The sequence below is a fragment of the Ailuropoda melanoleuca genome, chromosome 18 (assembly GCF_002007445.2).
Source record: "Ailuropoda melanoleuca isolate Jingjing chromosome 18, ASM200744v2, whole genome shotgun sequence".
Lineage (NCBI taxonomy): Eukaryota > Metazoa > Chordata > Mammalia > Carnivora > Ursidae > Ailuropoda > Ailuropoda melanoleuca.
In genome coordinates this window covers 13,448,566-13,476,335 of record NC_048235.1, presented here as the reverse complement: position 1 = coordinate 13,476,335, position 27,770 = coordinate 13,448,566, and the positions used below count along the sequence as shown (strand labels likewise).

At 45.8% G+C, this 27,770-nt stretch overlaps 1 protein-coding gene across 5 annotated transcripts in view; it reads left to right on the top strand.

The window, feature by feature from the left end:
- The window catches only part of ACSL1 (acyl-CoA synthetase long chain family member 1), a 200,621-nt gene that overhangs the window by 155,960 nt on the left and 16,891 nt on the right, over positions 1–27,770 (top strand). For all 5 annotated transcript variants that reach the window (XM_034647515.1, XM_002914019.4, XM_019792652.2 and 2 more), the window contains 6 exons: positions 173–399; positions 14,124–14,238; positions 18,379–18,443; positions 20,978–21,079; positions 23,752–23,851; positions 24,277–24,455. In XM_034647515.1, the coding sequence (XP_034503406.1) occupies positions 205–399; positions 14,124–14,238; positions 18,379–18,443; positions 20,978–21,079; positions 23,752–23,851; positions 24,277–24,455 (756 nt within the window). In that variant the 5' untranslated portion in view covers positions 173–204. Of the gene's footprint in view, positions 1–172; positions 400–14,123; positions 14,239–18,378; positions 18,444–20,977; positions 21,080–23,751; positions 23,852–24,276; positions 24,456–27,770 lie in introns of those variants that run through there.

The following is a 27,770-nucleotide window of genomic DNA, read 5'->3' as shown; positions in this document are numbered from 1 at the left end:
TTTAGAGAAATGAGATTTGACAGCCAAGGAAAGAGCTGGATGGACCGTTAGACTGTGGGTTTAACACATTGATGGGTCAGCGAGGCATCAAGTCGGCTGGTTGGCCTTTGGGAATTCCAGAGACAAGCCTTGCCTTCCTGGGAGGAATGTGACATTTTTTCTCTCTTGACAGAATTCAGCTTAGGGAACCACCAGCGTGGGACGATGCAAGCCCACGAGCTGTTCCGGTATTTTCGAATGCCAGAGCTGGCTGACTTCCGACAGTACGTCCGCACCCTGCCGACCAACACGCTCATGGGCTTTGGAGCTTTTGCAGCCCTCACCACCTTCTGGTACGCCACGAGGCCCAAAGCCCTGAAGCCGCCATGCGACCTCTCCATGCAGTCTGTGGAGGTGGCGGTAAGTGGAGGGGCTGGCCTCCCTGCTGGGTACGTTTTCCCTGCGTTTCCCCAGACTCCCCATTGAGTGCTGTACTGGTCCACATCAGTCACCATCAGATATTTGCTTGCAAGGGCACTTTGTAAGCCAAAATGTGCTCAACACACCAACGTTGGTCAACAGGGTAATAGATGGAGGGTAGGGGCCAAAATACAGGACAGAGGGACAAAAGAGGTGGTGTTGGTGGGGTGTCTCCCTGTAGTCACACAGAGGTTCATTGCACAAATCCTGTTGAGTTTCTGCCCTGTGCAAGGCACTGCAGTAGGCCTAGAGGATTCTGTGAGCGGAAAAGGACAGGCTTATGTTCCAGCCGAGAAGAGAGTTGTCGAACAAACATTCCAGAAAGAAGGATTCTCATCTGTGGTATACCTGATACTTAGAACACATCGTGCAGCTTTTGAAAGGGGCTCTGAGATTTCACCTAGGAAAAGGTGAGTCTAGGAACTGGGCAGGACATGGGCTAGGAACATGGCCACAGAGTTTCAGGCAGGACGTGAACAAGCCAAGGGCATTTGGGAGGTATCAGATGCTGAGTCGTGGAGCACCATGGTTGTAGAGAACTTGGGCAAACTACAGGCCGCGTTGTTGTCATCACGAAAATGAAACCAGAGCGTGTGTTCCCTAATTAGGGCTGAATGGGTGGGATGGCCTAGCGAACGCTAAGGCCCCTTTTCAGAAAGATTCTTTCTTAATGCTTCTGCTCTGCCTTCCTTCCCTTCTGAATCTCTTCAGTACAAAACGTGAGACCTTGAAAAGATGAAGCAGCCAGGTTCTCACTGGTGCGGGGACCCTTGGCGTACTCTCTGTGTCGTAGTCTCTCGCTTTCCCCTGCCCAAGGCGGAATCGATTTCAGTATTTTTAACTTTCAATGCATATGATGTTTCTTCTTCCCCATCCTGCACCACTCCCCAGGCTGATGGCCATGAGCAGGAGAGATGCCCTTTCAAACGGAGCCTTGGCCCGATGAGTACGTTTTTGTTATTTATAGGGTTTTAGCTCTTTGCTTTCCTTTAGACAATTGCTTGGATTCATTAATTTGAGACTTTTAAAATATATGGCAGATATGTCAGTCTAATTCGTACCAAAATGTAAAAATAGAATGACTGAATTATTGCCAAGGAAAGTTGGTTTTATACCTTATTTAGAAGGTAAATGTGACTTAATATTTTACTTCAGCTCGTCGCAAACCGAGAAGCAGTAGGATTAGTTTTTCTACTAGATGTGCGTGAGGTTTTTGACATTCCTTTTCCTCTGGAGGAGGACCTGGTGTCTCACAGTAGCATTGCTATCACTCTGAAAAGAGTACTTGGCAAGTGCAGATTTAAGATATTTATAATTGAGCAGTAACTGTAAATGCCTAATTCGTATTGTATGAGAAATGTGGAGGCACTTACAGTGTGCCTTTTAAGCTCCAGCCTAGCATGAAGTCATTGTGAGACTTAGGAAAAGAAGCATGCATGTCCTGTGTGGAACAGTTTAAAAATTACCGATAAGCAGAAAGAAAATTAAAATCTCTAATTCCACTACCTCGTAGAGAGGCTTCCTGATTTTTCTCTTTGCTTATAGAAATGGATTTACCTCTGATTTTCAGAACTTGTAGGTCTTAGGAGTAGATACAAAATTTGCTTTGCATGTCTAAAAAAGAACTTTAAATATTGAATTTAAGATGAGCTTTGAGTTCTGATGCTCGGTAATTATAGATGCTTTTATATAGCTGGCATGGTCATACGGCTATGGCAGAAAGAAGCACTTAATTCATTTCCTTACGTATTCACGAAGAGCCTGCATGTCTGGCACGGTCGGAGCAACTGATTGCCAGAATAAAATATTGCTGTTTTTTTCCTACTTTGAAAACAAGTAAGCACCATACACCCTGATCCCCCGCCCCCTGCCCCCATTTCGCATCCAGATTTTTACCCTCCTCTTCCCATAAACCTTACCTGGATATTAATAGGAGAGGAATCTGCACTTCTCGGTTTTGCTGCATCTCATTACTACCCACACCGGCTGATTCCAAGCTACACCTTCTTAAAGTGGCAGCACAGAGGTTCCTGATAAGTTGGAGCTTCTGACATTTCCTTTTAAAAGTCAGGGTCATAGAGATCCCTGGGTGGCTCAGTCGGTGAAGCGTCTGCCTGTGGCTCAGGTCATGATCTGGGGAGTCCTGGGATCGAGCCCTGCATCAGGCTCCCTGTTCAGCGGGGAGTCAGCTTCTCCCTCTGCCCCTCCCCCTGCTCTTGTGCTCTTTCTCTCTCCCTCTCTCTCTCTCAAAGGAATAAATATAATCTAAAAAAAAAAAGTCAAGGTGATAAAGAGGATGTTAGCACTCGAGCTGTAGCCCCATGTAGGCAGTGAGGACATAGGCTGTGGAACAGGACAGAGAAGCCAGAGTTTGGAACAGAATCCAACAAGCCTGTCTTTCTTTCTTTCTTTCTTTCTTTCTTTCTTTCTTTCTTTCTTTCTTTCTTTCTTTCTTCCTTCCTTCCTTCCTTCCTTCCCTTTCTTTCCTTTCTTTCCTTTCTTTTTCATTTTTTATTATGTTAGTCAGCATACAGTACATCCTTAGTTTTTGATGCAGTGTTCCATGATTCATTGTTTGCGTATATCACCCAGTGCTCCATGCAATACGTGCCCTCCTTAATACCCATCACCAGCCCAGCCCAATCCCCCCCCACTTGAAGCCCTCAGTTTGTTTTCCAGAGTCCACAGTCTCTCATGGTTCATTCTCCCTTCTGTTTACCCCCCCTTCATTCTTCCCTTCCTTCTTCTACCGATCTTCCTACTTCTTATGTTCCATAAATGAGTGAAACCATATGATAATTGTCGTTCTCTGCTTGACTTATTTCACTTAGCATTATCTCCTCCAGTGCCGTCCATGTTGCAGCAAATGTTGAGAATTCGTTCTTTCTGATAGCTGAGTAATATTCCATTGTATATATGGACCACAGCTTCTTNACATCTTCTTAATCCAGTCATCTGTTGAAGGGCATCTCAGCTCCTTCCACAGTTTAGCTATTGTGGAAAATGCTGCTATGAACATTGGGGTGCATGTGGCCCTTCTCTTCACTACATCTGTATCTTTGGGGTAGATACCCAGTAGTGCAATTGCTGGATCATAGTCAACAAGCCTTTCTTACCTTTCAACCGTGGTTTGATCTGGACCATGTTTAGAGGGCTGTGCCCCCGCGTCTGTGGTGGCAGCTGACACCTGCCTGCAGCAGCAGGACCCGAAGGGCTGCCTTTCTCTGTGTGTCAGGGAGGAATTTCCATCTGCCACAGAATTTTTCTGCTGCTGCTCCATACCTCTGAGCTGTGGAGGGAAGCGAGGTTTTCTGTGTCCATGTGGCCTATAATCACTTTCACAAGTGACGTGCATGTTTCCTTGCCTCTGCCTGTTGGCTGAGATCCCCGTGTTCTCTGGTGAAGATGACCTTCGCCTCAGTGACTAGAAACCCTTCGGCACCCGTGAAGGCCTGGGCTGTGGTGGTTGCGGCTAAGGGACAGAGGAGAGCGTGATGGTGCTGGAAGGGACCAGGAAGGCCGAGGATGTGGTGGAGGCTGGGCCTGGCTCCTCTGCTTAGACCAGGCCACTTTGGGCAGGTTCCCCTGACTTTCCAGACCTTCAGCTTCCTGGAAAACAGGAGCGACAGTAGCTGCCCCCCCTCATGGACGTTAAGAGGACTGCAGAGACGTTTGCAGAGTGTCCAGTCGGCCCATACTGAGTGTTCAGGAAATGTTCGTTTTCTTCTCTGTAAAGGCCTCCTCTTTTAAACATCATGTTTTATATACAAGAAAATAGCTGAATCCTAAGAGGCAAAATTGTGTCATACAGTTAGTGGAATATTGAGAGCTCTGTTACACTGCTTTCATTATAGTAATCGAAAGTTACATGTTATAACTAGGGCTTTTCAGGGGCAGGAGGAGGAGGATAAATGAGGATAATAAGGAAAGTTGGGGTCTGTCTAGATTAATTGTTTGAAAGATTTTATTTATTCATTTGACAGAGAGAGAGAATGCACAAGCAGGGGGAGCGGCAGACAGAGGGAGAGGGAGAAGCAGGATCCCTGCTCTGGCCCCACGTGGGGCTCGATCCCGGGACCCAGGGATCATGACCTGAGCTGAAGGCAGACGCTTAACTGACGGAGTCACCCAGGTGCTCCTCTCTAGATGAAATTGAAGAGCCAGTGGCTAGACCTTTGAACGCAGGAACAGCCTCTTCTGAAAATGGGCGTTGCACAATGGCAAATGAGTCTGCAGGCAATGATGGAATGGAAGGAAGAGAAGGAACAGGTAATAGAAGACTGGAGTCTGAGCTTCCGGCAGAGGGTGAGGCTGGATGTGGGATCAGACACTGTCAAGGATGTCAAGGATGGGGTGGGAGTGAGGCCTGGGGCTGGGGGCATGGAGCTGTCCGCACCGGGCCGCAGGAACACAAGCGTATTTCTGATGAGCTTCTGCCTCCCCTTCTCCTCTGCCCCTGCACCAGGTTGGACATGGATGGGGTCAGAGCAAAATTTGGTGCTGATGGGGTCATAGGCCCACCTACCAGAGTTTAAGGGATTCAGGCAACAAACCATTCCAAAATATAAAAGGGAATCATTATAATTGCTGAAGGAGGGAGTAGAAAGAATATGAGAATTCCTTTTAACTGGTGAGAGATGTCCTATAGGCCTTGAGATGGCTTACTTGTCAAATTAGGATGGAGAGATTTCGGGTAACTACTGCTAGACTGTAACGTATTAAAATGAAAACCCAAGTTATTTGCTTTGCTTTTAAAAATATTAGAGAAGGGAGTAAATTGTAGGATGCAAAGAGCTTTTTTTTTTTTTTTTAAGATTTTATTTATTTATGCGAGAGAGTGCACAAGCCGGGGGGAGGGGTAGGGGGAGAGGGAGAAGCACACTCCCCGCTGAGCAGGGAGCCCGATGCGGGACTCCATCCCAGGACCCAGAGATCATGACCTGAGCTGAAGGCAGCTGCTTAACCAACTGAGCCCCCAAAAAACTTTTTTATACCAATAAGCTCACAGTCTTTTTGAGACTTCATTTTAAAAATATCACAACTTCGTTTCAAATTTACCTCTGGCAACTAAACCAATTAGTCTATAACAGATGTACTGTTTAAACTTGTTAGTTACAGCTCCTTGGTTCCAGTGTGGGTTCATATCTTTCAAGATGCAGAACCGGTTCTTTGGATATCACTCATCTTGTCTAAGCTGGATGACTTTCACACCAGGTGATCTAATGACATTCAGGCGCATGCTCGCTGGCTGGCCCTCTGGCATGAAAGCTTGCGATTGACCCGTCCGCATGGCGGGCTATATATGGTTAGCAGCTTGCCGTAGCGTTTTAGTCCTGTGCTCCAGAAGGTCTCATATGGTGGAGGTGACGCTCTGGATTGAATCCTCCGTGAGTCACAGAGTAATTATCTGACAGGCATCCATTCAGAAGCACTTGCGCATCGGCCGAGCCGTGTGTGCCCCGTCCTGGGGAAGAAGAGGCTGCTGGCCTCATGCAGCTTGCTGGTCGGAGGGCAGTACCGCCAAGGACTCCGTCTGTCCCTGGCAGAGGGCGAGGAGTGTCCTTAAACTGAGAGTAATATGAGCCACTTGTTCTCATGCCCTGGAGCTGGAGCTCTGGTTCATTCTCCGCTAAGAACTCTGAAAGGGACAAACCAAATGGAACATCTCTGGCCTGTGGAAGCAACGCTGAGTAGATAGCGTGGTTTTAAGTTTTGACGAAGGCTCACATAGGACTTGCACAGACAGACTGCCTGCCTCTGGGGTAATGACATTGGCAATCCAAAGACCGAAAATGACCCAGAGAAGCTGACTCATAGAGGCGGTGAGGAGAAGGGTGGTTGCCTGGGGCTGGGGGTGGGAGTATAGGGAGAAAAGGGCCTAAACTGTCAGCTGCCAGATGAGCAAGGTCTGAGGCGCTCACCTGGAACATGGCGACCGTGGCTGAGAACACTGCACTGTACAGTTGAAATTCGCTAAGAGAGTAGGACTGACGTGTTTTCACTGAAGAAGAAAATGTAAATCTGTGAGGTGATGAAGTGTTAATGACTCCATGGTGCGAATCTTTTCACAGTGTGACGTACACTCTAGGGGCCTCATGGTTTTATCAGTGACACCTCAGTATAGCTGAAAAAACAAAAGGCAAAGAATGGCAATGCACTGGACTTGAATGGGTGGGGCTGGTTCTGAGTGGGGGCACTGTGTCCAGCAGGGAAGGGGCAAATATCGCCATAAGGCAGAGGCACAGAGAGGGTCTGCATGGGAGCTGCCAGGGCAGAGCAGAAAGAGATGGTTTCTGGGAAAGGCAGGTGCGTTTGGATGGTGGAACCATGGCCGCCCACCTGGCGGTCTGTGGCAGAGCACCTGTAAGAGGGGGTGTTAGACTCACGAATTTGAAGCCGGTGGGAGGTAGCAGGGGAGCATGAAGAGGAAAGGAGGAATATTAGGAACAGTCTAGTTGTTTCTGCAGTCATTTGTAAGTAGAAAACATAAATAAAAACAGAATTCTCATCCCTGGGAAGACTTGGAATGGTTGCCTAGAAGTACGGGTGGGACTTTCAGAGAATCTCCTGACTTCATACCTGTCAATAGTACTTGTGTAAATTCCTGTTTGGGGGCATTAACCTTCATTTACTTGCCATTTGCAGTTGCAGGTTTCTGGTCAGTATTCGCCCACTGCCCGTGCTTCCCTGGTCTGACTGTAAAATAATTGTACATGTGGTCAAACAAAGATGTACACAAAGATTTGCCTTTTTAATTTTATCCATAGCATCTTGGCTGCTGTGGTGCTCAGAGTTTTCAAACACGTTTTTCTGAAGCGTTACGGCATCTGAGGGCATTTTCAGCAAGTGGCCCTAGCAGTCGGGGCAGTGGGACTGGATGGAGAGCACGTTTTGGGGGGGGGTGTTTTTGTTTAGACGTGTTATTCTGGGGGTGTGCAAACATCAGCATTTTCCTACCTTGCGGTAACTTTATTTTTTATTTTTTTTTAAAAGATTTTATTTATTTATTTGACAGAGATAGAGACAGCCAGCGAGAGAGGGAACACAAGGGGGGGAGTGGGAGAGGAAGAAGCAGGCTCACAGCAGAGGAGCCTGATGTGGGGCTCGATCCCATAACGCCGGGGTCACGCCCTGAGCCGAAGGCAGATGCTTAACCGCCGTGCCACCCAGGCGCCCCTACCTTGCGGAAACTTTAGCACCTCTTCTAAGACTACAGGCTTCTTAATAACAAAGTATGAAACACCTTGCTAATTACTTTTTCTTAACTAGACTCATATTGTCAGAAACTTAACTGAGCTTCCATGTGGTATTAGCTCCTCTACTCATTGAAAGTGACCAGGGATTTGAATGAGGTGGTGCTGGTCATGGGGCAGCGGTGGGGGGGGTGAGTGGGCTGCAAAGTGAAGGGCGGGCATGACGGAACTGAAGGCAGTTTCTGATCTCTGTGCCAAGACCAGGCCACAGACGTATTAAGTAGCTGCCTTTAGGAATTCAAAGAAAGAAAGATGATTGTTTTAGAAAAACTTATTTCTGGGTTCCATTTAACCGGGCAGTAAAAGCTTAATACGTTCACTGAATAGGAATACGGTGGAGCAGGTCTGACAACGCAATGTGATTTTGTACAAAGGGTGCTGCCTCTCAGAGCTTCATTAAGCAGGGAGTGCGTGTATTCATAAATGACAGAAGCGTGTGCTAGAATATTTATTTAAATTTAAAAATAGCCTCCCCCCGCAGGCAGGGTCAACTCGTGCCAGATGAAAAATGACGAATGTAAACTTTCTGAGGCTCTCGACAAAAATCCCTCCTTCTCACATTCATGTCTAGAAGGCCAGCCGTGGATGAGAGATAGACGCTGGTTCCCTTTAGAATAGTCGGAAGTGGAGCAGAACGTCTCGCATATTCTAGATGGCAGGCATGTAGAGATGCCACAGGCAGTTTTGTTTTGCTGGAACAATGTGTGTTTGTGGGAATTTGGATTTGGTGCCTCCAGACTTTCTTCCCTCTCATGGAGGTGGGAGGGTGCTATTTTCCCTTCTGTGGTTGGTGAGATTTCCCCTGGTGATAACACTGAAATGTGCTTGGCTGCACAGAACTAGAGTTTCTAAGTACTGTGCCAGCCCCTGCCCCCCCACTGAGGCACACATCCTCCTCTTGGGAGAGCGGGGGCTCAGGAAGTAGGAAACTGGAGGGTGAAATGGAAGCCCTTCTGAGGATGAAGGGAAAGTGTTGAGGAACCAAAAAACCGAGTCGGCCACCGGTGATCTGGGCCTGGCTCTCGAAGATGGAGATGAGCACTGTGTGGGTGAGTTTGAACCTGCTCGCGATCCACAGAAACCTCTTAACGTACTGGATGTCCACGGAGCTGGGTCCAGGACATTTTATATGTCTTGCCAAAGCCTCTCCCTGGGGCTGTTTTCTCACCTGCAGAGCGGCTGGCATATAGCAGGCGCTCAGGAAATATTCACTTAGCCTCCATTGTTCCTGCACTCAGATGACAGAACCCAACACTGATTGTGACGTGAGGGTTCTGCCCTTTCTTTCCTCCCTGGGCGTAAAGGATCTCAGGAAGTCAGCGAGTTCAGTGGTGAGCGNCAGGAAATATTCACTTAGCCTCCATTGTTCCTGCACTCAGATGACAGAACCCAACACTGATTGTGACATGAGGGTTCTGCCCTTTCTTTCCTCCCTGGGCGTAAAGGATCTCAGGAAGTCAGCGAGTTCAGTGGTGAGCGTGAGCAGTGAGCCTGAGGGTTCCCCGTTATGCTAGGACATAGACAGTTTGTCATATCATGGGGAGTCTAAGTGTGTTTTGGATGTCCTGTCTGTTAGCATTCAGGAAGTATGCTTGGGAAGGTCACTGACTGACAGGCCTTTAAAGGCCCTGGTTCAGTATAGCAAAGATCTAGTGTTGCTGGAAATGAGAATCGATGGCCAGAGAGTCTCTCTAAGAGGTCACTGGATGGAAGAGTGGTTTTTGTGCCCGAGAAGCAGACAGTGGTGGTTCTGGGCAGGGTAAGATGCATGTAAAAATATAAGTGCTGGGAAGAGTATTTCACATGGAGGCTATTGGCAACAGAAAAAAAAAATAGCAAAATAAAACAAAAAAACCTAACAGCAATCCCCAAAAAGCAACACAAAAAACTATGCCCCCAGGGCTGTGATTCTACCTGCTGCTTTTCCCCCTGGAGATGGATTTAACACTAAAATCCAGCTGCGTCTTCAAAGGTTTCCTTTCAAGCTACAAAGTTCTCCTTCCCTCCCTTGTCTCCCTTCCTCTTCCTGCCCCTCCCCCCTTAGCGAGAGTAAACGGTAGTGACACAAGGGGAACTTGAATGTCTTGGCCTGCAGATACCCATTTTCTAGATTGAGATGAACGAGACCAGTTTATAAAGCCTGGGTCTTTCTGTCGCCCAGAAATCCTCAAGGATGTAATTCCCTTTTTGCATTTAAATATGAGCATGCGCAAAACGACTCTCACGTCAAGAGTCCTTTTTGTCAAATACAGGTTTCCTCTGCTATCCAAAAATAGCGTGCCCCTGTGAAAGATTTTGTAAGCCTCAATGGCATAAAGTAAGAGTGTCCCCCTCTTTCCAAGAGTTCAAGTTATGCCACTTCCCTTTTACAAAATACCAACATAAACGCGAAACTCCTCTCCAGATTTCTTCCGGTTAGTGAGAACAGGTACTGATGTGGGTCTTTTGTAAAAGTCCAGTGTCATAAAATGAACTTTCAGAAAGCGGGAGCAAAGGCCGGTATTGGCAAAGGTTCTGGTGTTGGGAACCACAGATACGCAGATGTCCACTGTGGTCCTGCGCTTACTGGTCCCGCATGGAACTTGAACTTTCATTTCCTAATTCAGCCCACGTGGAGAGACTGACCCCGAGAGGAACCTTAGCTTATACAGATGTTGCAGAATGGACTCAGGACCACTGGTGTGACTGTAGTGTGTTTGACTCAGAATTCCAGAAGTATTTTTTTTCATGTAAGTAGATTTTCCTAGAAATAGTGACATGTACTTGTATGACCCTGTAATGAAATACCCTCCTTTTGAAATGGCTCAAGTTTGTAGCATATATAGACATTTGAACTCAGTTGTTAGAGCTGTGATTCCCGACACTCCCCTTTGTAGGTATAATTAAAGTTGCTGACACCCAGTGTTTACAAATAACATTTTTGTTCAAGAAGAATAGGACATATGCACATCAAAGAGCAACAAATTTCAAAGCACAAATCTTTGCTTAGTGGGCCCCTTCCACCCCCGCTCCCCTTTCATTCAGACTCCTCTCTTGAAATTACAGAGTATAGTACAAGTAAGTGACAGGGTGACTTTTTACCCAGTTTCACCTATGCCTTAAATGGGTGTCTTTTTGGCATAGAGCTCAGTTATTGCTTCATCTTCACACCTTTGCCAAGTATTCTCTTTGCTAATTAGAATAATAATAAATATCTTGTCTTCAGGTTACTTTGTCAAGTTGATGGCTGTTAGGGATATAATTAATTTCTTTAGCTTGGATTTGGCTGTTTACCTCCATGTTTCTCAAAGTTTTGAGGATTGTATACCACCCCAAAATTAACCTTAATTATAGAATTATTTAACCAAAAGTTTGTTATAAAATTATACACTAGAGCAGCGATTCTCAAAATAGGAATTAGGAGGTTGACCTACTATCTTGAAAGGGATATGGTCTCCATATATCCAAAGCTAAACTGACTCTCTTCTCAAACCTGGCCCCCATGTCCAGTCTTCTATTTTTGATTAAATGGAACTACTATTTTTAGATCTCCTTCTTTAGACCCAGTGACTGGCCAGATCCCATTCATTAACCCTTCCTACTTCTGCTGTCACCCTTCTCCCCATTCCCACTTGCCACTGCCCTCACCCAGGCCCTCATGAGCACATTTTTCTGGAGTCCCTTTCCCCTCCACCCATTCTTCATGTTGCTTACCCGCTTCTTGTAGATTTCTTTCTGAAGCATTATTCTGATTTTCACTACTTCTCTCCAGGCGGGTGGTTCTCACTTCCCATGCCCCAGAATCCCCTGGAGGGCTTGCTACAGCTGCTGGGCCACACCCCCAGAGTTTCTGATTCAGTAGATCTGCTGAAGGGCAAGCTGATTTGCTTTCATTAAAAGGCCCTGGTGTTCCCCAGACCATCCTTTGCGGACCTCGGCTTGAGGACGAGCCTGTGCTCCGAAGATTCCAGGCTACTCCTGTCTGTTCATTCTGACTTCCTGCTTGCTCTTTGCTCAGCCAGTGCTCTGTGGAGCCCCTCTGGGGATGTAAGGATAAGACTCAGGTTCCTTCAGAAAAAGCTCTGTGTCTTATTCACCTGATTCCCCTCTGCCCCATTGACAGCTGTAGGAGTTCTCAGTGGAATGCTTGGGGAGGGCAGTAATGCTTTTGCAGAGAAACCGCTGAGTGAAGCCACGCATGAACGAATGTCAGGACAAGAGATGTAGGAGGCCCCATCCTTAGCTGAGGTCCTGAGGACCTGTCTGGGCTACCAGGCTGCTTGTGCCTCCTGGCCATGCTTGATAGGCAGAGTGGGCTGGGCTGGGCCAGGGGCCAGGAGGCAGTTACTTGCAGCCATCCGCTCCTCTCCACCAGGCACACCTCTTTTCTTAGCTTTTTTTTCTTTCCCATTTTCTGTCACTCCATCCCTTGCTCCTTTTTCTCCTACCTTAGCCGTGATGCCCTGGCTGTTTTTGGTGGGTGGCTTCCTGGATTGAAAAGGCTTCCAATGCTTACTATAAAGCCACAAAATTGCTTCTGAATTTTAATCCGAGTATTTGTTGAAGAAAAGATACAGGCTAAGGAGGACGGGCATCGTAGTCAGGGCATGTTATAGGGTGTCTGAGTAGTAGTCTGCGTACTCCTATTTCATAAGACCGATTTTGTTCAGCTAAAGATAACCCTGAATGTGGACACATGGTATCCCCATTCTGCAGACAAGCAAACAGACCCAGAGACTAGGGAATAATAATGCATGATTCCACAGAGCAGAGATTTCCCCACCATTGTACACACACAAAGAATAACTTCTTTGCTTTATAAAGAAGTGTGTTATGATTAATAACTCTGTTTGGAATCATGGCTGCAGGTATTAGAAAGTGTCTGGCAATGTAAAGAAGACTGTGAAGCTGAGTAGAATATACCATGGGGTGATGCTTATTCCAGAAGACTGTTAGTAGCTTTAGATCAAGTGTCAAACACATATTTAGTACATAGTGAAAGAGTTTCTATAAATGGAAAGCATAGAAAAAAGTCTACAAGGAACTCATTGAACTGATAATAAGGGCTAGTCATTTTTTTTTCTTAATATACTTCTGTTACTGCTGTTTTTTTTGAAATATATATATGATAAATTGGTTGGGGGGAGAGCTTGTAGGAGATATGAAGAATCCTTCCTAAATCCTAAAAACAACAACAACAACAAATAAACAACAACAACAAAAAGCAGCAGCAGAAGAAAAACGATCCATCAAAATCTGTCTGGCAGTCATGACCTTTAAAGAGTCTCCGTGTTGGTTCCTCCCCTGGAATGCATCCGTGTCTCCATCAGCTCTGCCTCTGCTCAGTCTCTGCGGTCTCAGACCCAGCCCTTAGCCCCTTCTTTGTGAAGGGTTTCCTGTCTGCTTTCTTCAAACCTCACGCTAGAAACGATCTCTCTCACTTGTGCATGGTCCTTGCTTGTCATACCAGAAGTTCTTGTATCCTCGTCTGATCTCCCTGAGAGAGTGTTTCCTGACCATTGCAAATGTGAAGACCCCTCTCTGAAATTAAAAAAAAAACAACAACAAGATGAAGATGAAGAAGAAGAAGAAGAAAGGAAGGAAGAAGAAAGAAAGAAATCGTCGGCTCTGACATCATAGTAGTTAAGCTTTTATTTATCAGTTTCTAAAGAATGCCTGGAAGTCTATGGGTATCTGGACCCTCAGTGTCTCTGTGGCCCCAGAGGGCTGCGCAGCTCACAAGCTGAAAGCTACTACCTCTTACAATGGCCTCTGCTACGAGTTAGGAGTTGTGGGTAGCAGGTGCGCTTTTCGCACCAACCAGTGAAGACCCCGTAGAGAAGGATGCACAGTGGTATCACGTTGGTGCGCCTCTAAGCGCAGAGAATCAAAGCAGTGTAGACATGTCCCTGCACCCCATACCTTTGTAGCTGGTGGTCGTGACCATTAGATACTGGGTGAGAATCCAAAGTTCCTAACAGGTTACACCACTGTTGACACAGTGGACGTAATCTCAAAAGGAAAATACATAACATGATGGAAGTTGTACTGAGTGATGTGTCCTTTCCGTGAGAGCTGGCGCCTCCTCAGTCTCCTGTGCCGTGGTTGGTAGAGGTTTGAGGATGCTCACGGCATGTGTGGTGGTCGCAGGTTTCCAGGCCTCCTCCTCTCTTCGACCTTATCCAGCCAGACCCCTGCTCCGAGGTGGGACCCTCTGACAGCCATTTGGTCTTAGCCTTGATTCTCTGAAGCCTGCACTTGACCCCAGGAGAATGAGTTCTCCTAGCAAATCCTGCACACTTCCGTTCACTCACCAAGTACTGAGCAGCTCCCCTTCAGGGGCCCCGTGGAGGGCCTGGTGGGCATGCGTGTTAGGCTTTTTATTTTTAACGTTTTCCTCTAACATGCTCATGCGTCTTTCTCTTTCCACAGGGTAGCGATGGTGCTCGGAGATCCCCACTGCTGGATAGCGATGAGCCCTTGGTGTGTTTCTACGATGATGTCACAACCTTGTACGAAGGCTTCCAGAGGGGTATACAGGTGTCAAGTAAGCATTTGCTGAACTTGTGTGACTAATGCTCAACGAATTTCATTCAGAACAAGCAGTCTCTCTTGAGGAAGTCATGTTTGCTCTCATCTTCCTTCTTCTTCCACCTGTTCACGTCCCCCTGTCTCCTCCCATACCATCTCCAGAGTGAGCCCCAAAGCACATGAGCCCCTCTAGCTGCTCCCCGGGCAGAGCGGGTTCCATGGTCAAATAGGTTTTCAGCATGTCCTGGATTTTATGGAGAGTCTCACATACATTAGCTCATTACTGGGCTCTGACATTTCCTGAGGTCAAAAGACAGGTTTAATGGGGCCCGATCCGACATTATCAAACCTACTTGACCATGAGACCCATATTTTGAGAAATAAACAGCAACATCCCAAGGAAACAGCGTTCTATGAGACAGTTTGCAAGTGTTGGCTCACGGGACCATGCTTCCCTTCTAACGGAGGCCTGAGAGGCCCACCCGTACTCCCGGCTCCTGCCTGCCCTTCGGCCTCTCTCCCTGCCAGGCTCTGGGTAGGCCCTCCTCAGGTTACGCTGAACTTCCTGCAAAACCAGGACCCCTCCCCTTTCTCACAGCCGCAGGCCTTTGCTCGCTTGTCTTTTCCCTGAGGGTAAAGCCTCTTCTTCCCCAGCTCCAGCCCAGGGTGCCTGCTATGTGCTCACTCATATCTCGTACAGGTCCTACTGCATTTCGACCTGTTCTGTAAGGCCGCCCTAGTCTGTCGTTTCATTTCCTGCCTCCAGGTGAGGTGTTTCCCCCAGCATCTTGTACCTATTTCTGTAATAGCCCCTCCAGGGAGCAGAGGCATTCACCTGCTGCTCTGTCCCGCTCGCCAGGGCTCCTTGAACAGGGCGCCATCTCTTGTCTCGGTGCTGGCACACGGCCTGGCACACAGTATGTGCTGCGTTAATGTGGCCTCAGTGATGGAGGGAGTACCTTCTGCTTCCCACACTGCTCTCTGTGTTTTAGCCTCTTCATTTTGGCTTGTTCCAGGTTATTCCCTAGAAATGGTCTCTGGAATCCATGGTTTGTTACTTAAGTCTTTTGGTGGTTAGCTTTTATTTTTGCTACTGCTAGCTAGACTATGGTCCCCTGACTGTGTGCCGTTGCCGTCTCTGTCCCCATAACGTGTTGCATGTACTATGTGCTCAGAAGTGCCTTTTTTCTTTTTTTTAAACTGGGTACTGGTAACTTTGGATTGCTCTAATGCGTTTTTAACCCAGTATTCCTGTAACAGATTCATTAAGCCCCACTCTAAAGGGAAAGCAAACTTATTTCTGTATTATGAACTTCTTCAAAGTTAATGTCAGGGTCAAGGTTTGTTTGTGATAGTAAATATCCATACGGCCACTTCAAAATATTTATATATTAAGTATTTATATATGTATATATATGTATATAAAATCCTTACCACTATCACAAAGTCATGTGTAGAAATGTTTTACATTTTTCTCATTGGCAGCAGAGAATGAATTCATCCTGGTCATACAGTGACTTACATTATACTTCTGACTCCTGACCTTAAGACAGCGACTTTAAAAAAAATTTTTTTGGTCACTTTCTCTACTTAGAAGATGAAAGTCTTATATGAATGTTTCAGAGAAGTTGAAGAAAACAAAGTTCACTCTTCTTAACCTTTTCTGATTGAAGGAAGCTGCTTCACAGGTCACTTTGCTGCCTTTTTTGTTTTTTTCCAGAGAAGCTTTTTATTCTAAGCTTTTTTTTTTTTTTTTTTAAGATTTTATTTATTTGACAGAGAGAGAGAGAGAGCACAAGCAGGGGGAGCAGCAGGCAGATGGAGAGGGAGAAGCTGGCTCCCCACTGAACAAGGAGCCCGATGCAGGACTCGATCCTAGGACACTGGGATCATGGCCTGAGCCAAAGGCAGACGCTCAACTGACTGAGCCACCCAGGCGCCTGTATTCTAAGCTTGAATTTTCCTAGACTACCATAACATTAAGGCTTTAAGCCTTTATAGGAGAGCAAAAACCAGCATCTAGATAAGGTAGTTGGGAGTTTGTTGAATGACAGGAGAAGCCAGCATGGAGTTTTTATACCTCGTCTTTTCAAACTATACGTACATAAAGGGGGAGCCACTTAGAAGGAGAGGCCCTCTGCCTGTGAATCTGTGGATTCTCATCCCTGGCTGCCCTGCAGTATCACCTGGGGAACTTTGAAAAAATACTGAGGTCCAGACCCCATCCCTGTCCAATTATATCAAAATTTGGCTGGATGATGGACGTTGGGGAGGGTATGTGTTGTAATGAGCACTGGGTATTACGTAAGACTGATGAATCACTGACGTACCCCTGAAACAAATCATACATGATATGTTCATTGAATTTAAATTTAAAAAAAAGTTTAAAAAAATTTTTGTTAGTAGGGCCTGGATATGTATTTTTTTAAGTACCCACTGTCCTGGAGCTGGGGTCTGCAAACCTTTTCTATAAAGGGCCAGATAGTAAATATGTAGGCTCTTTGGGCCACGTGGTCTCTGTTAAGCCTGCTTGGCTGAAGGTCTTAGATAATATGCAAATGAACGAATAAGGCTGTGTTCCAGTAAGACTGTGTTCACAAAACAGGTGGCAGGCTTGATTTGGCCAAAGCGTATATATTGCCAATCCCTGTTCTTGGAGAATAAAATAACATTATTTCATATGGCACATGTCTGAAAACAACTTGTGATGGAACTTGCCTGGTCTTTATCCCAGTCCCTGTGAGTGGCAGCGGGTCTGAGAACGAGGCCCTTTGCGCTCTTTGGGTTTTCATCAAGGTTGCAGTGGAGACCGCCAGAAGTCGGTGTGAAGCAGTGAATCGGTCCGGCCTGGGTCCTCCCGGTCCTCACAACTGACCCGTACACGCGCAGCCCACTTCTCTTCTCCAGGTGTAGCTCTGCGTCATAGGCCCAGCCTCATCAGGGCTGCCAAAGGGGCCATGCTCTTGTTTTCCTACCCCAATCCTCAGGCCCCCAAACTGAATCAGGACACCTCAGCTGACACTCAAACCCAGAATGGGGGAGCCACGTACGTTACAGTCTCAAAACAGAAATGCAGCAGGGAGATGACCAAAAATGCCCTGTAGAAGGAGCAACAAGGCCCGGCTTAACACGGAGCTGGCGGGCGAGCCCGTGTTTTAGTTAGGAAGCATTCTCGTATGTGGTCAGCTCCGATCATCGGAACATGGCGGCTTTTTCTTTATTTTTTTTTTTAGGTGGACATAGCATTTCATTCAACAACTACAAACTAAGCATAAAGTTAGCATGGATTTAATCTGTAGAAGGAAACTCCCACAATTCCAAATATAAATGGTTCGGGTGGTATTTATTACTGAGCTAGCCCTTAGTGTGAATGCTTAATATGGGTTTTCTTGCTTCCTGCTTATTCAGTACCTAAGTTAGAATCAGGACACATCCTGATATTTCTTAATTTTTGCTTTTACATATACCCACTTATTTTCTCTTTATTTTGCACCTTTTCCTCATTTTTGTTTCTCTACAATTAAGACTTCACCTGTGTGAGTACATCCCAGGTCATCAGAATTTGGGCATTTAAGAGTCATATTTTCCTTTTTACATTCTGAGTTAGAATGCTTTACAGTTCAGAAATTTTGAGGGATTTTTCTGAAAACCGACACCAGGATTTCTTTACCATGCAGCTCCTGACTCCTTTCCAAACCGATAAGGTATGGAAGAATTCATCAATTTTATTGGCCTCATATCCTTTTATTTATTTATTTATTTGAGTGAGAGAGTGAGACAGATCACGAACAGGGGGGAAGGGTAGAGGGAGAAGCAGACTCCCTGCTGAGCTGGGAGCCCCACGTGGGGCTTGATCCCAGGACCCTGAGATCGTGACCTGAGCCAAAGGCAGATGCTTAACCGACTGAGCCACCCGGGCGCCCCTGCTTCATGTCCTCTTATTTTTCCTCTTCTCCTGCCCCATTTAAGAAACAAAATAGAAACAAATAAAAAATCAGACCAAAACCCAGGGAGAACACATTTCCAATCTGAACTCCTTATTTTTAATCTGGGGATCAAAGTCTACCTGATACTTTGTAGAATGAAGTGGGATACAAATTGGAATATTTATGCACATTAAACCCATTTTTTGTTTTTTGTTTTTTTCTTTTTTTAGATAATGGCCCTTGTTTAGGCTCTCGGAAGCCAGACCAACCCTATGAATGGCTTTCATACAAACAGGTGAGTTTCCTGGCTCTGGGTCCTCATGGATGCCGTGGGGCTGAAATCCATCTGATCTTAGAGGCACTGACTGTGAGGGCTGTAAGCTTGCTACAGAGTCTGTGCTCTGGACTGGCTCAGAGCTCTAGGGTAAATGTGCAGCGTCCAAAGGAAGAAGAGTTACACAAAGATTTGGAAAACTGGTTGAGTAACAGTTGGTGGTTCTTGTAGAACTTAAGTAGGTGCATTGTGGAGTAAAATATAACTCTAAGATAACATTCTAGAAATGTGCTTAAAGCAGGTGACTCCCTCCCAGAGCTCGTGGGGGGATAGAAATTCTCCTCTGCCTTGCGGGATACTGGAGAGATTGAGAAGCCCTAATATAGAGCACCTCTCTCATTTTATAGATGAGAAAACATCCCCTAGGAAAAGATGGGACTCGCTCGAGGTTGCAGCTGATTAGTGGCAGACACAGGACCAGAAGTGAGGTTCACATCTTCTGGTCTAGGGCTCTTCAGTGTGTCGTATGAACCTGAGCAACTTGAGACTGTGTGACATTGAACCTCAGGGCAGCCATGGCGAGCAGTACAGATGCTCAGAGGCGACACCTGCATTACGGTATAAGCACAGAGGAAGCTGGGATCTGGGTGGATTTATTCTTGTCCCTCTGCAGTCCCAACTGGTCCACAGCTGCAGATGTTTAAATAGTTTCTGGTGGCAAGGAGCAGAACCGGAAGACATGGCTTTGTGTTTTTATCGTGACGACAGGACGTCTTGAAGCCCCTGTTCCTCCCTGTGGAAGTAGGACCGCAAGGGTGTATGGGAGCTACTGGCAGTGTCTACTCTCCTGCCTTTCGTTTCCAGCACAGCTGTCCAGGAAGTGGCTCCCTGCTCCAGGGGCAGGCCGTCCTGTGGCATTCATGGATACAAATGAGCCTCCTCCTTCCGTATTTGGTGTGAAGGTTGCGTCTGGCCGCTGGCTTGCTCTGGAGTGTATGTGACGTGACGGTCACGAGGAGACCCGAAGCCGGCTCAGGACGCGTGCTGGCCGGCCCTCCCTAGACTGAGACGCACACCACGTTTTCTTCCCCTTCCCTCCTCTGAGGATCGATGCAATGCAGAAGGGCTTTGCTTGCGTAGCTCTTGGCAGAGAGCAGAGAGGCCAAACAGCTTGGCGTACCTTTCTTGTGGAAGGGGTGATGAGCTGTGCAGCCCCAGGGACCAGAGGGAGCTTGCCGCTTTTATTCTGCTTTACCAGAGCCAAAATAAAGTAGTTGCCGAGCCTCCTTGTTTTCACGCGTGTTGTATAAACAGTTGATGTGTGTTGGACACGTCATGTTGCGTGGTGGGCTTAAGGCCTCACAGGATCCCCAAGTGCTGTCTGATCCCTTCTGTTACATCCTGGCCGGAAGGCAGAGAACACAGGTCCCTGGCAGATTGGATTTTTCGAGGTGGACTGAAAATCACTGCAGTTTCGGAAGGTGTTAATCTGTGTTTTGTACATTTCAGCCAGAGGCTGGGGAAGATCTCAAACTAGACTCATGGAAGCCAGCTCTGGATGTGTACATTCAAGTCTTTCTGTTAGCCTAGTGACTGACCTTGGCGGGGCTAGGAATCCCTTTGAGGTTTTCTGAAGACAGGTATGGAGCCTCTTTCTAGAGCTAGAAATGCCCGCAGATTGTCCTAATAGGCTTTGCAAACCATGGCAGCATTTCACGGGTTCCCATCCCTGACATGCGAGCAGAGGTTGTGAAACAGGCTGTGGGTAGAAACACAATAAACATATTCTTGCTGTCACCTCACCTGTGTCAGCTCTCATCCCCATGGGTGGAGCGCGGGTGGCAGACAGAGTTCGGGGCCAGAACAGGTGTGGCTTTACTCCCTGCGGGCGTGGGTGCGATTTCACAGTGCTCTTGAGAAGCCACCAACCGAGAATCAAGAAAATTATTCCAAATTTTAAGATTAAAAAAAAATTTTTTTTAGTTACTTTGGGATAGGAATGGGGAGAGGATGGGCGCAGGTTTATAAGTCCTACCTAATTTTTATGAATCTACCTATTTTTACTTACAATAAGAGTATTTTCTTATTTATTTATTTTTGTTAAAATTGTTACAAGTTTTTTGAAGGTGTCCCCAAATTTGCTATTTCTGTATTTGTAGCAAATGACAAGTTTTAGCTGCTTTGCTGCTCTTTGTAACTACAAATTGTCATCATCATCGTAATAATAATAATAATTCTGTGTCCTTGGATTACCTTTGTAATTTTATAAAGCTAAAGTAAAAACTAGAAGTGTGTAAGAAGGCCTGGCATCCAGTGATCTGTGACCTGCATCTGTCGGAATCCGACTCGTCTGCTTTGCAGGACGAGTCCTATGATCAGTTCCCTTAATAGTTTAGAGTTCTGGTGAATCAGGCCTTGCGTTTTGCAGAAGTGTAGAGCTAAATGCCTGTTTGCTCCTGCTCTCCTCCTCGAGGCGGTGCTGCTTGTCACCCAGTGAGCTTTGTTCCCTACATTGGGCCTGACACGGTTCCTGATGTTCATCCTCTCCGTTCCAGGTTGCAGAGATGTCCGAGTGTGTGGGCTCAGCACTCATCCAGAAGGGCTTCAAGGCTGCCCCGGATCAGTTCATTGGCATCTTCGCTCAGAACAGACCTGAGGTATTGACCACTAGACACCCAATTGCATGTGGTGTTGACAGTTCTCAGATGGAAGAGCCAGTTGGGAGTTCACACCTACCTTTGCTCGGGACCCGATTTTGTGCTCTGATCATTACTGAGAAAATGTCTCTCTGTTATTTCTTAGAAAGTGACACAATTATCGTATGATCTCGCTGATATGTGGAATTTAAGAAACAAAACAGAGGATCATAGGGGAAGAGAGGAAAAAATAAAACAAGATGAAATTAGTGAGGGAGACAAATCATAGGAGACTCTTAACCATAAGAAACAAACTGAGGGTTACTGGAGGGGAGAGGCATAGGGGGATGGGGTAACTGGGTGATGGGCATTAAGGAGGGCACGTGATGGAATGAGCACTGGGTATTTATAAGACTGATGCATCATTGACCTCTACCTCTGAAACCAAGAATACGTTATATGTTAATCGAATTTAAATAAAAATAAATAAATTAAAAAAAAAAAAAAAAGAAAGTGCCACCTATGAAAACCCAAGCCAGGGCCTCCTTGGCCCTTATATGGGGGAAAACAAAAAATCACTTTTTGGATTATTGGTTTTTGTTTTTTTAAAAACCAGGTCCCAAACAAAAACTAACAAAGAGGTTATTAGAACATATAGCTCACAAAGAAATCTTCTTACCTTAAGGCTTCTGTCTGTGATTAGAAAAATAGCATCTGTAAATTGTAGAGAAACTTGGACATATTTTTGTCAGCTGCAGACTCTCCTCTTTGCTCTCTGGAAGGTAGGGACTTGCCCTCTGATCAGGTTACCAAGTTTAAAATACCATGGGCAGCAGGGAAAGTGCCTTGACGGTGAGTCAGCCTTAATGTGGGCGTGCGGTCTGCCTGGCTGTCAAGGCCCCCCCCGCATGGTGCTTCTGCAAAGCCTTGCATTCGAGGTCCGTTTACACGAGAAGCTCTGTGGAACTGTTGCTTATAGCGTTCATGAGCAAATTAGTGGCATAACTTGGCTTGGAAAAATTCAAGCAGCTAAGCTTGAAGAAATTGAATTGATTCTTGTGTCCAAAAGACGTGTCGGCTCCATCCCTGTGCTACCAACTGTTTTATAAATGAGAATGGTTTCCCACAGTTTTATGTATTAGTAAGGGAAAAACAGCGTTTTCCATAGCTGGACTGTGACCAGGCTCATGAAATTTAGTTTCTTTCATTTCAAGTAAAACTTACTCAAGGGAACACATCCGAGATTATTGCATGAGTGGAATTTTATAATGAATCTGTCCCTAGGACAGGTATTCCCTACTTCACAGAGTAAGCTCCTTCCTATATTTATCAGCTAGTTTAATAAATGTTTATTGCGCACCTGCTGTATGCCAGGGGCTGCGAGGCACCAAGCACAACAGTGACTTGGATCCTCCTCGTAAGGTACCATGTGAGGGAAGACCGGCCCATAAGCTGATGCTTTCTCTGTAGTGTGGTAAGCGTGGACACAGAAAAGGGTTTATGGGAGCCCAGTCAAGGAGGACTTCCTGGAGGTGGCCTCCGAGTGGAGTGTTGAAGGATATGAGGGTGGGGGGCGCCAAGGGAATGTCAAGAACAGCCACATGTTTGCATCAAGCAGCATGTCTGTGTTGGGGAAGGAGGCATTTTCCTATGGTAGAGCTTGGAGGCGCAGGAAGGACAGGACCACACATACCACACGACCCAGCTGAGGAGCTTGGACCTGACCTCCATGTTCGTAGCTTGAAATTGGTGCCAGGAAAGAAAAGGGGAAAGTAGTTCCGGGCCAAGTGAGTGTGAGTGCATCGTGCTTCCTTCCCACAGCAGCTTTGCCTTTATCTGTGCCGTGCGCTGGTGTTCTGCAGGGGATTCGAGAACTGTGGCTGAGGATGGTGGTGCCGCCAAGGATTTTAAGTGAAAGGCTGGTCTCACCACGTTTGCCGTGTAGGCAGAATAGTTGCCACATGGCTGCTGAGTCTAGAGGCAAGGTGACCAGTTACTGTATCACATCTTTCCTTCATCTTTTCTGGGGAGATTTTGACAGAACATTTTTCCTGTTTCCCAAGTGTGTGTCCCTCCTTCCCCAGTTCCTAGATCCTACTGCACACAGTTGCCAGGTTGGTCTTCCTCAGACCCCAGAACCTCTACTGTGCCGAGAAGCCCTCTGTGGCTGTGCGTCCCCCAGGGAATGGAGCCAGGCCCCTCACTAGCCACAGCCTTGCTCCAGCCCACTGTAGCCTTGCCTGTTGGAACACGCAGGCTGGCCAGGGTGCTCGCCCACCTCCTCGCTGCTCTCAGTCGTGCAGTCCCCACTACTGGAGTCTCCTTGCCTTTCTCTCCATCTGTCCAAACCGTGCTGCCCTGGCAAAGGGCGAGCTCTGTTACCTTCCCGGCAAAGGTGGCCCACCATGGGCTCCCTTGTGTCCGAGTCAGTCCCTCTCTTGTACAGTTAATTATCTTTTCACATATTTGCCTCACTTCTCCTGGAAAATTGCTCTTTCCGTCTAAGAAGGGGGCAGGTGTTTTGTTCTCATGAGGAGTGCCTCATGGTGCCTGGCACATAGTAGTAGACACACAGATGTTAATTTTGCCACGTCTAGTGTTTCCACTTTGAATCTCTCTAGAGTGGTGTTCTCCTTGGAGTGGTTCCATGATGACATCTCATTTTCTCTCCCCGACCTTTACTGTTCATTTAGTGGGTGATCATTGAACAGGGATGCTTTGCTTACTCTATGGTGGTCGTTCCCCTCTACGATACGCTTGGAATGGAAGCAATCACCTACATAGTCAACAAAGGTATGTCTGTGGTCTCTGGGTGGACGTTGGCCTCGTTATCAACTAGATTTTGGTGACTTTACATTTGGTTATATTTGATTTGATAGGGATTTTATGTTTATTTTTTTAAAGGTTTTATTCATTTGAGAGAGAGAGAGAGAACACAAGAGCAGGGCGAAGGGCAGAGGGAGAGGGAGAAGCAGACTCCCCGCAGAGCAGGGAGCCCAACACGGGGCTCGATCCCAGGACCCTGAGATCATGACCTGAGCCGAAGGCAGACGCTTCACTGACTGAGCCACCCAGGCACCCCCAGATTTTATGTTTAAATGTACATCTATCTTTCTATTCAAAAACTGTGGACCTTAAAATAACCCAGTGTCAGATATGATAGAGTCAGGCTTTTAATATCTCAGAGCTCATTCTTCATTGTATCTCTTCCTTCCCAGCTGAACTCTCTCTGGTTTTTGTTGACAAGCCAGAGAAGGCCAACCTCTTATTAGATGGTGTGGAAAATAAGTTAACACCAGGCCTTAAAATCATCGTCCTCATGGACTCCTATGGCATCGATCTGTTGGATCGAGGCAAAAGGTGTGGCGTGGAAATCATCAGTATGAAGGCGATGGAGGTGAGTCATCCTTCCCTCTTCTCTGATGGGTGTTCCTCAGGCCATTTTGGCTCAAATGTGGTATCCAGTGCAACCACGCAATCCCAGCTCTGGTTGGTCATCTCAGCAACCCATAAAAGACCCAGAGTGGAAATTCCTGTCTTCTCACTGGAAAGAATTCTACATGCACGACCCACTGTGGCTCCATCACGTAGAAAGTACTCTCATAAGACAAGTTGTGGTGCTCACGTATTTATTTTGGAGTACTGACAAGCCATGCCACGGTATGGTAGAAATGTGGATTTCCAGTTTAAGTTTGTATGTCCTTTATAGGCTTTTGTGCCGTTTACTTACTGATTTATTTCTAAAACAGAGCCAGCTACAGAAATCATTATTCTTTTTCCCAAGTTGCCTTTGTAGCATCCTGGTGAATTTCCAGCATAGATGTTGGATTTGGTTTATTTTTATATTAAATTTCTTAAGATGCACATTAATCAAAACTTTAAAAGTAACCATTCTAGGAAAATGAGTGGGGCCCATATTTAAATCGGTTGTTTGACATCACATCATGTAAGAATCTGATTCTCCCAGTTGGATTTGGAGTAGTTTAATCCCAAGAAGCTGGTAAGAGGAGGATCTTACCAGGTACATATCATAGGAATAGGCCAAATACGGTAAGTTGTTCTCCTTCCAAAAATGTTACAAATATTTTCCTGGAACTGTTAAAGATAGGGTTTCAAATTGTATTTATAGTTCTCCTTTTGCGAGGAATTGGAGGCTACAAGCAAGGGTCTATGTAATGCCTTTCCGGAGGAACTCAGCCATCCTAGGGAAACTGTAATTTGTTCTAACAGAGCCTCTGCCTCATACGTGTGTACACACACACACACACACACACACACACACACGCACACTGGCAGAGAAGCTGAGTCCCTAAGAACAGGTGTGCTGTCCTATTTAGTTAGGCTGACAACTAGCTTTTTACCTAGTGTTTCCGCACGTTTGTTTTTTTACTTGTGATCGCCGCTCACAATAATTTCATTTCCCCCATTTTTCCTCCTTCACCCTAACCCCACCACACGAACATGCCCACGGATACACGTGCCCACAGACATACGCATACACACACATACAGGATTTTTTTGTTGTTTTTCAACGGCTCTACGATGACGTAATTTTAAGATGAAAAAATTTAGGCAAGTGAAGATCATAATATAAAGTTTATATTAAAGCTTTATTTTATAAAAGACATTGTTCTACACTTCCCTGTGTAATAGGATTCATGCTTGGTTTTAAAAATTTTGTAAACAGGGGCGCCTGGGTGGCACAGCGGTTAAGCGTCTGCCTTCACGCTCAGGGCGTGATCCCAGTGTTCTGGGATCGAGCCCCACATCAGGCTCCTCTGCTGTGAGCCTGCTTCTTCCTCTCCCACTACCCCTGCTTGTGTTCCCTCTCTCGCTGGCTGTCTCTATCTCTATCGAATAAATAAATAAAATCTTTAAAAAAAAAATTTTGTAAACAGAAGGTTAATTTTTGAGAAGTGGATTTAAAATTGGTTTTATGGTTGATCATATAATCAAGTTTATATTAATAGATAGTTTTGTTGTATCAAAAAGACAAATACTGGTATTTGGAATTTTTGCTTTTTTTGGATATTTTATTGTGAGAATTTTCAAACATGTAAACAAGTTGGGAGAACTGACAGTAGACTGCCGTACAGCCCCAAGCACCACACAGCTAGCGTTTTCATGTTTTTGTTTCATTATGTACTCATCCATCATTCCATCCCTCCATTCATTCATGAATCTTATTTTTTTAATGCATTTTCATTAGGCTGCAGTTTTTATCACCCCTAAATACTTTAGCATGCTAATCATTAACTAGAATTCGGCTTTTCTTCTGGTTGAGGTTTTTTGCTTTTTGTTTTTGGCATTTGGAGCCTGAAGATGGCAACTCGTTTATTTTTATGGTTGCTGTACTCTCTTCTACATGATGTCTTCAGACAGGTTTGAGGCTGTGGACTTTCTTGGCCAAGAGGGGCACTCATTTGGTAATGTTTGTTCCTGATAAATTAAAAATCAAATCACATGTAACTATTGAAGTTATGTAAGAATTTTGAACAGATGGGTGGAGATTTGGGTCTGATGAAGATTCTTTTGGGGGAAAAAATGAAAGAATTACCATTGCTTCAGCTCTTGGTTGACTTCTATTTGGACTTCACTGTTCCTGTTTTGAATCAGTAGTCTGTTATATATATAATTTAAAATGTAATTAAGATTAAAAACAGTTTCAGGGGCGCCTGGGTGGCACAGTGGTTAAGCGTCTGCCTTTGGCTCAGGGCGTGATCCCGGCATTCTGGGATCGAGCCCCACATCAGGCTTCTCCGCTATGAGCCTGCCTCTTCCTCTCCCACTCCCCCTGCTTCTGTTCCCTCTCTAGCTGGCTGTCTCTCTCTATCTCTGTCAAATAAATAAATAAAATCTTTAAAAAAATTTGTTTAAAAAACAGTTTTAAACCATATGCTGGGCAGAAACTCCCTGAGCACATTCATCAGATTTCCTTAGTTCTAGGCATGCTCACTGCATATGCTCATTCAAGCCGATCAGTTTTAATAGGAAAAGAATATAAATAGTTCATTAGAGAAATTAATAGCTAATTAAAGTGGCCACCGAGACACCTGTATGCAGTGAACTGAACAGCATCGAAATGACCCCCTGGTAGTGACCGGGAGGCAGCCGCGGGGAGATGTGCCCCTCAGAAATGAGCCTGCCACTCTTCATGTCCATTCAAGAGGACTGTTTTGTAATTGGAGGTTCCCAAATCCTTTTTTTTTTTTATCCACGCCATGTGGAGAGTACAGATATTTGAACCTCTAGCATTTCATCTGGCAGAGACTGATTTTTCTCTCCAGACTGAAGAACATGCCAGTTACCAGGAATTGGGTGATTCCGGGAGAATGCAGTACATCTGCTGTTCTTGGGTTATGATTTCGGTTTGATGTCGGTTAAGAGCCGGGCTTCACTAAAGGCCGTACAAGGGTGTGGGAGTGGGGACAAGAAATCCATCGTCAAAGACTCTGATTCCTGTCTTTTGAATAAATACTGTTAAAAAGACTAGTCCTCATACCATTTATATGGTTTTATATATGAGAGAAGACAATTGGAAAATGGTGTCTGGGAACGTGTAAATGTTTCTCTTTAGGTTCATTAAAATTGCCAGTTTCTTTCATTTGAAATGTCTACTGTCTTTGAGCCAGTGAATCCCATGGTAAAGTCAGCTTGAAGTGACTGGATGTCACCTTCTTCTTTACATTTAGAAAATGTTTCCATTTAAGAT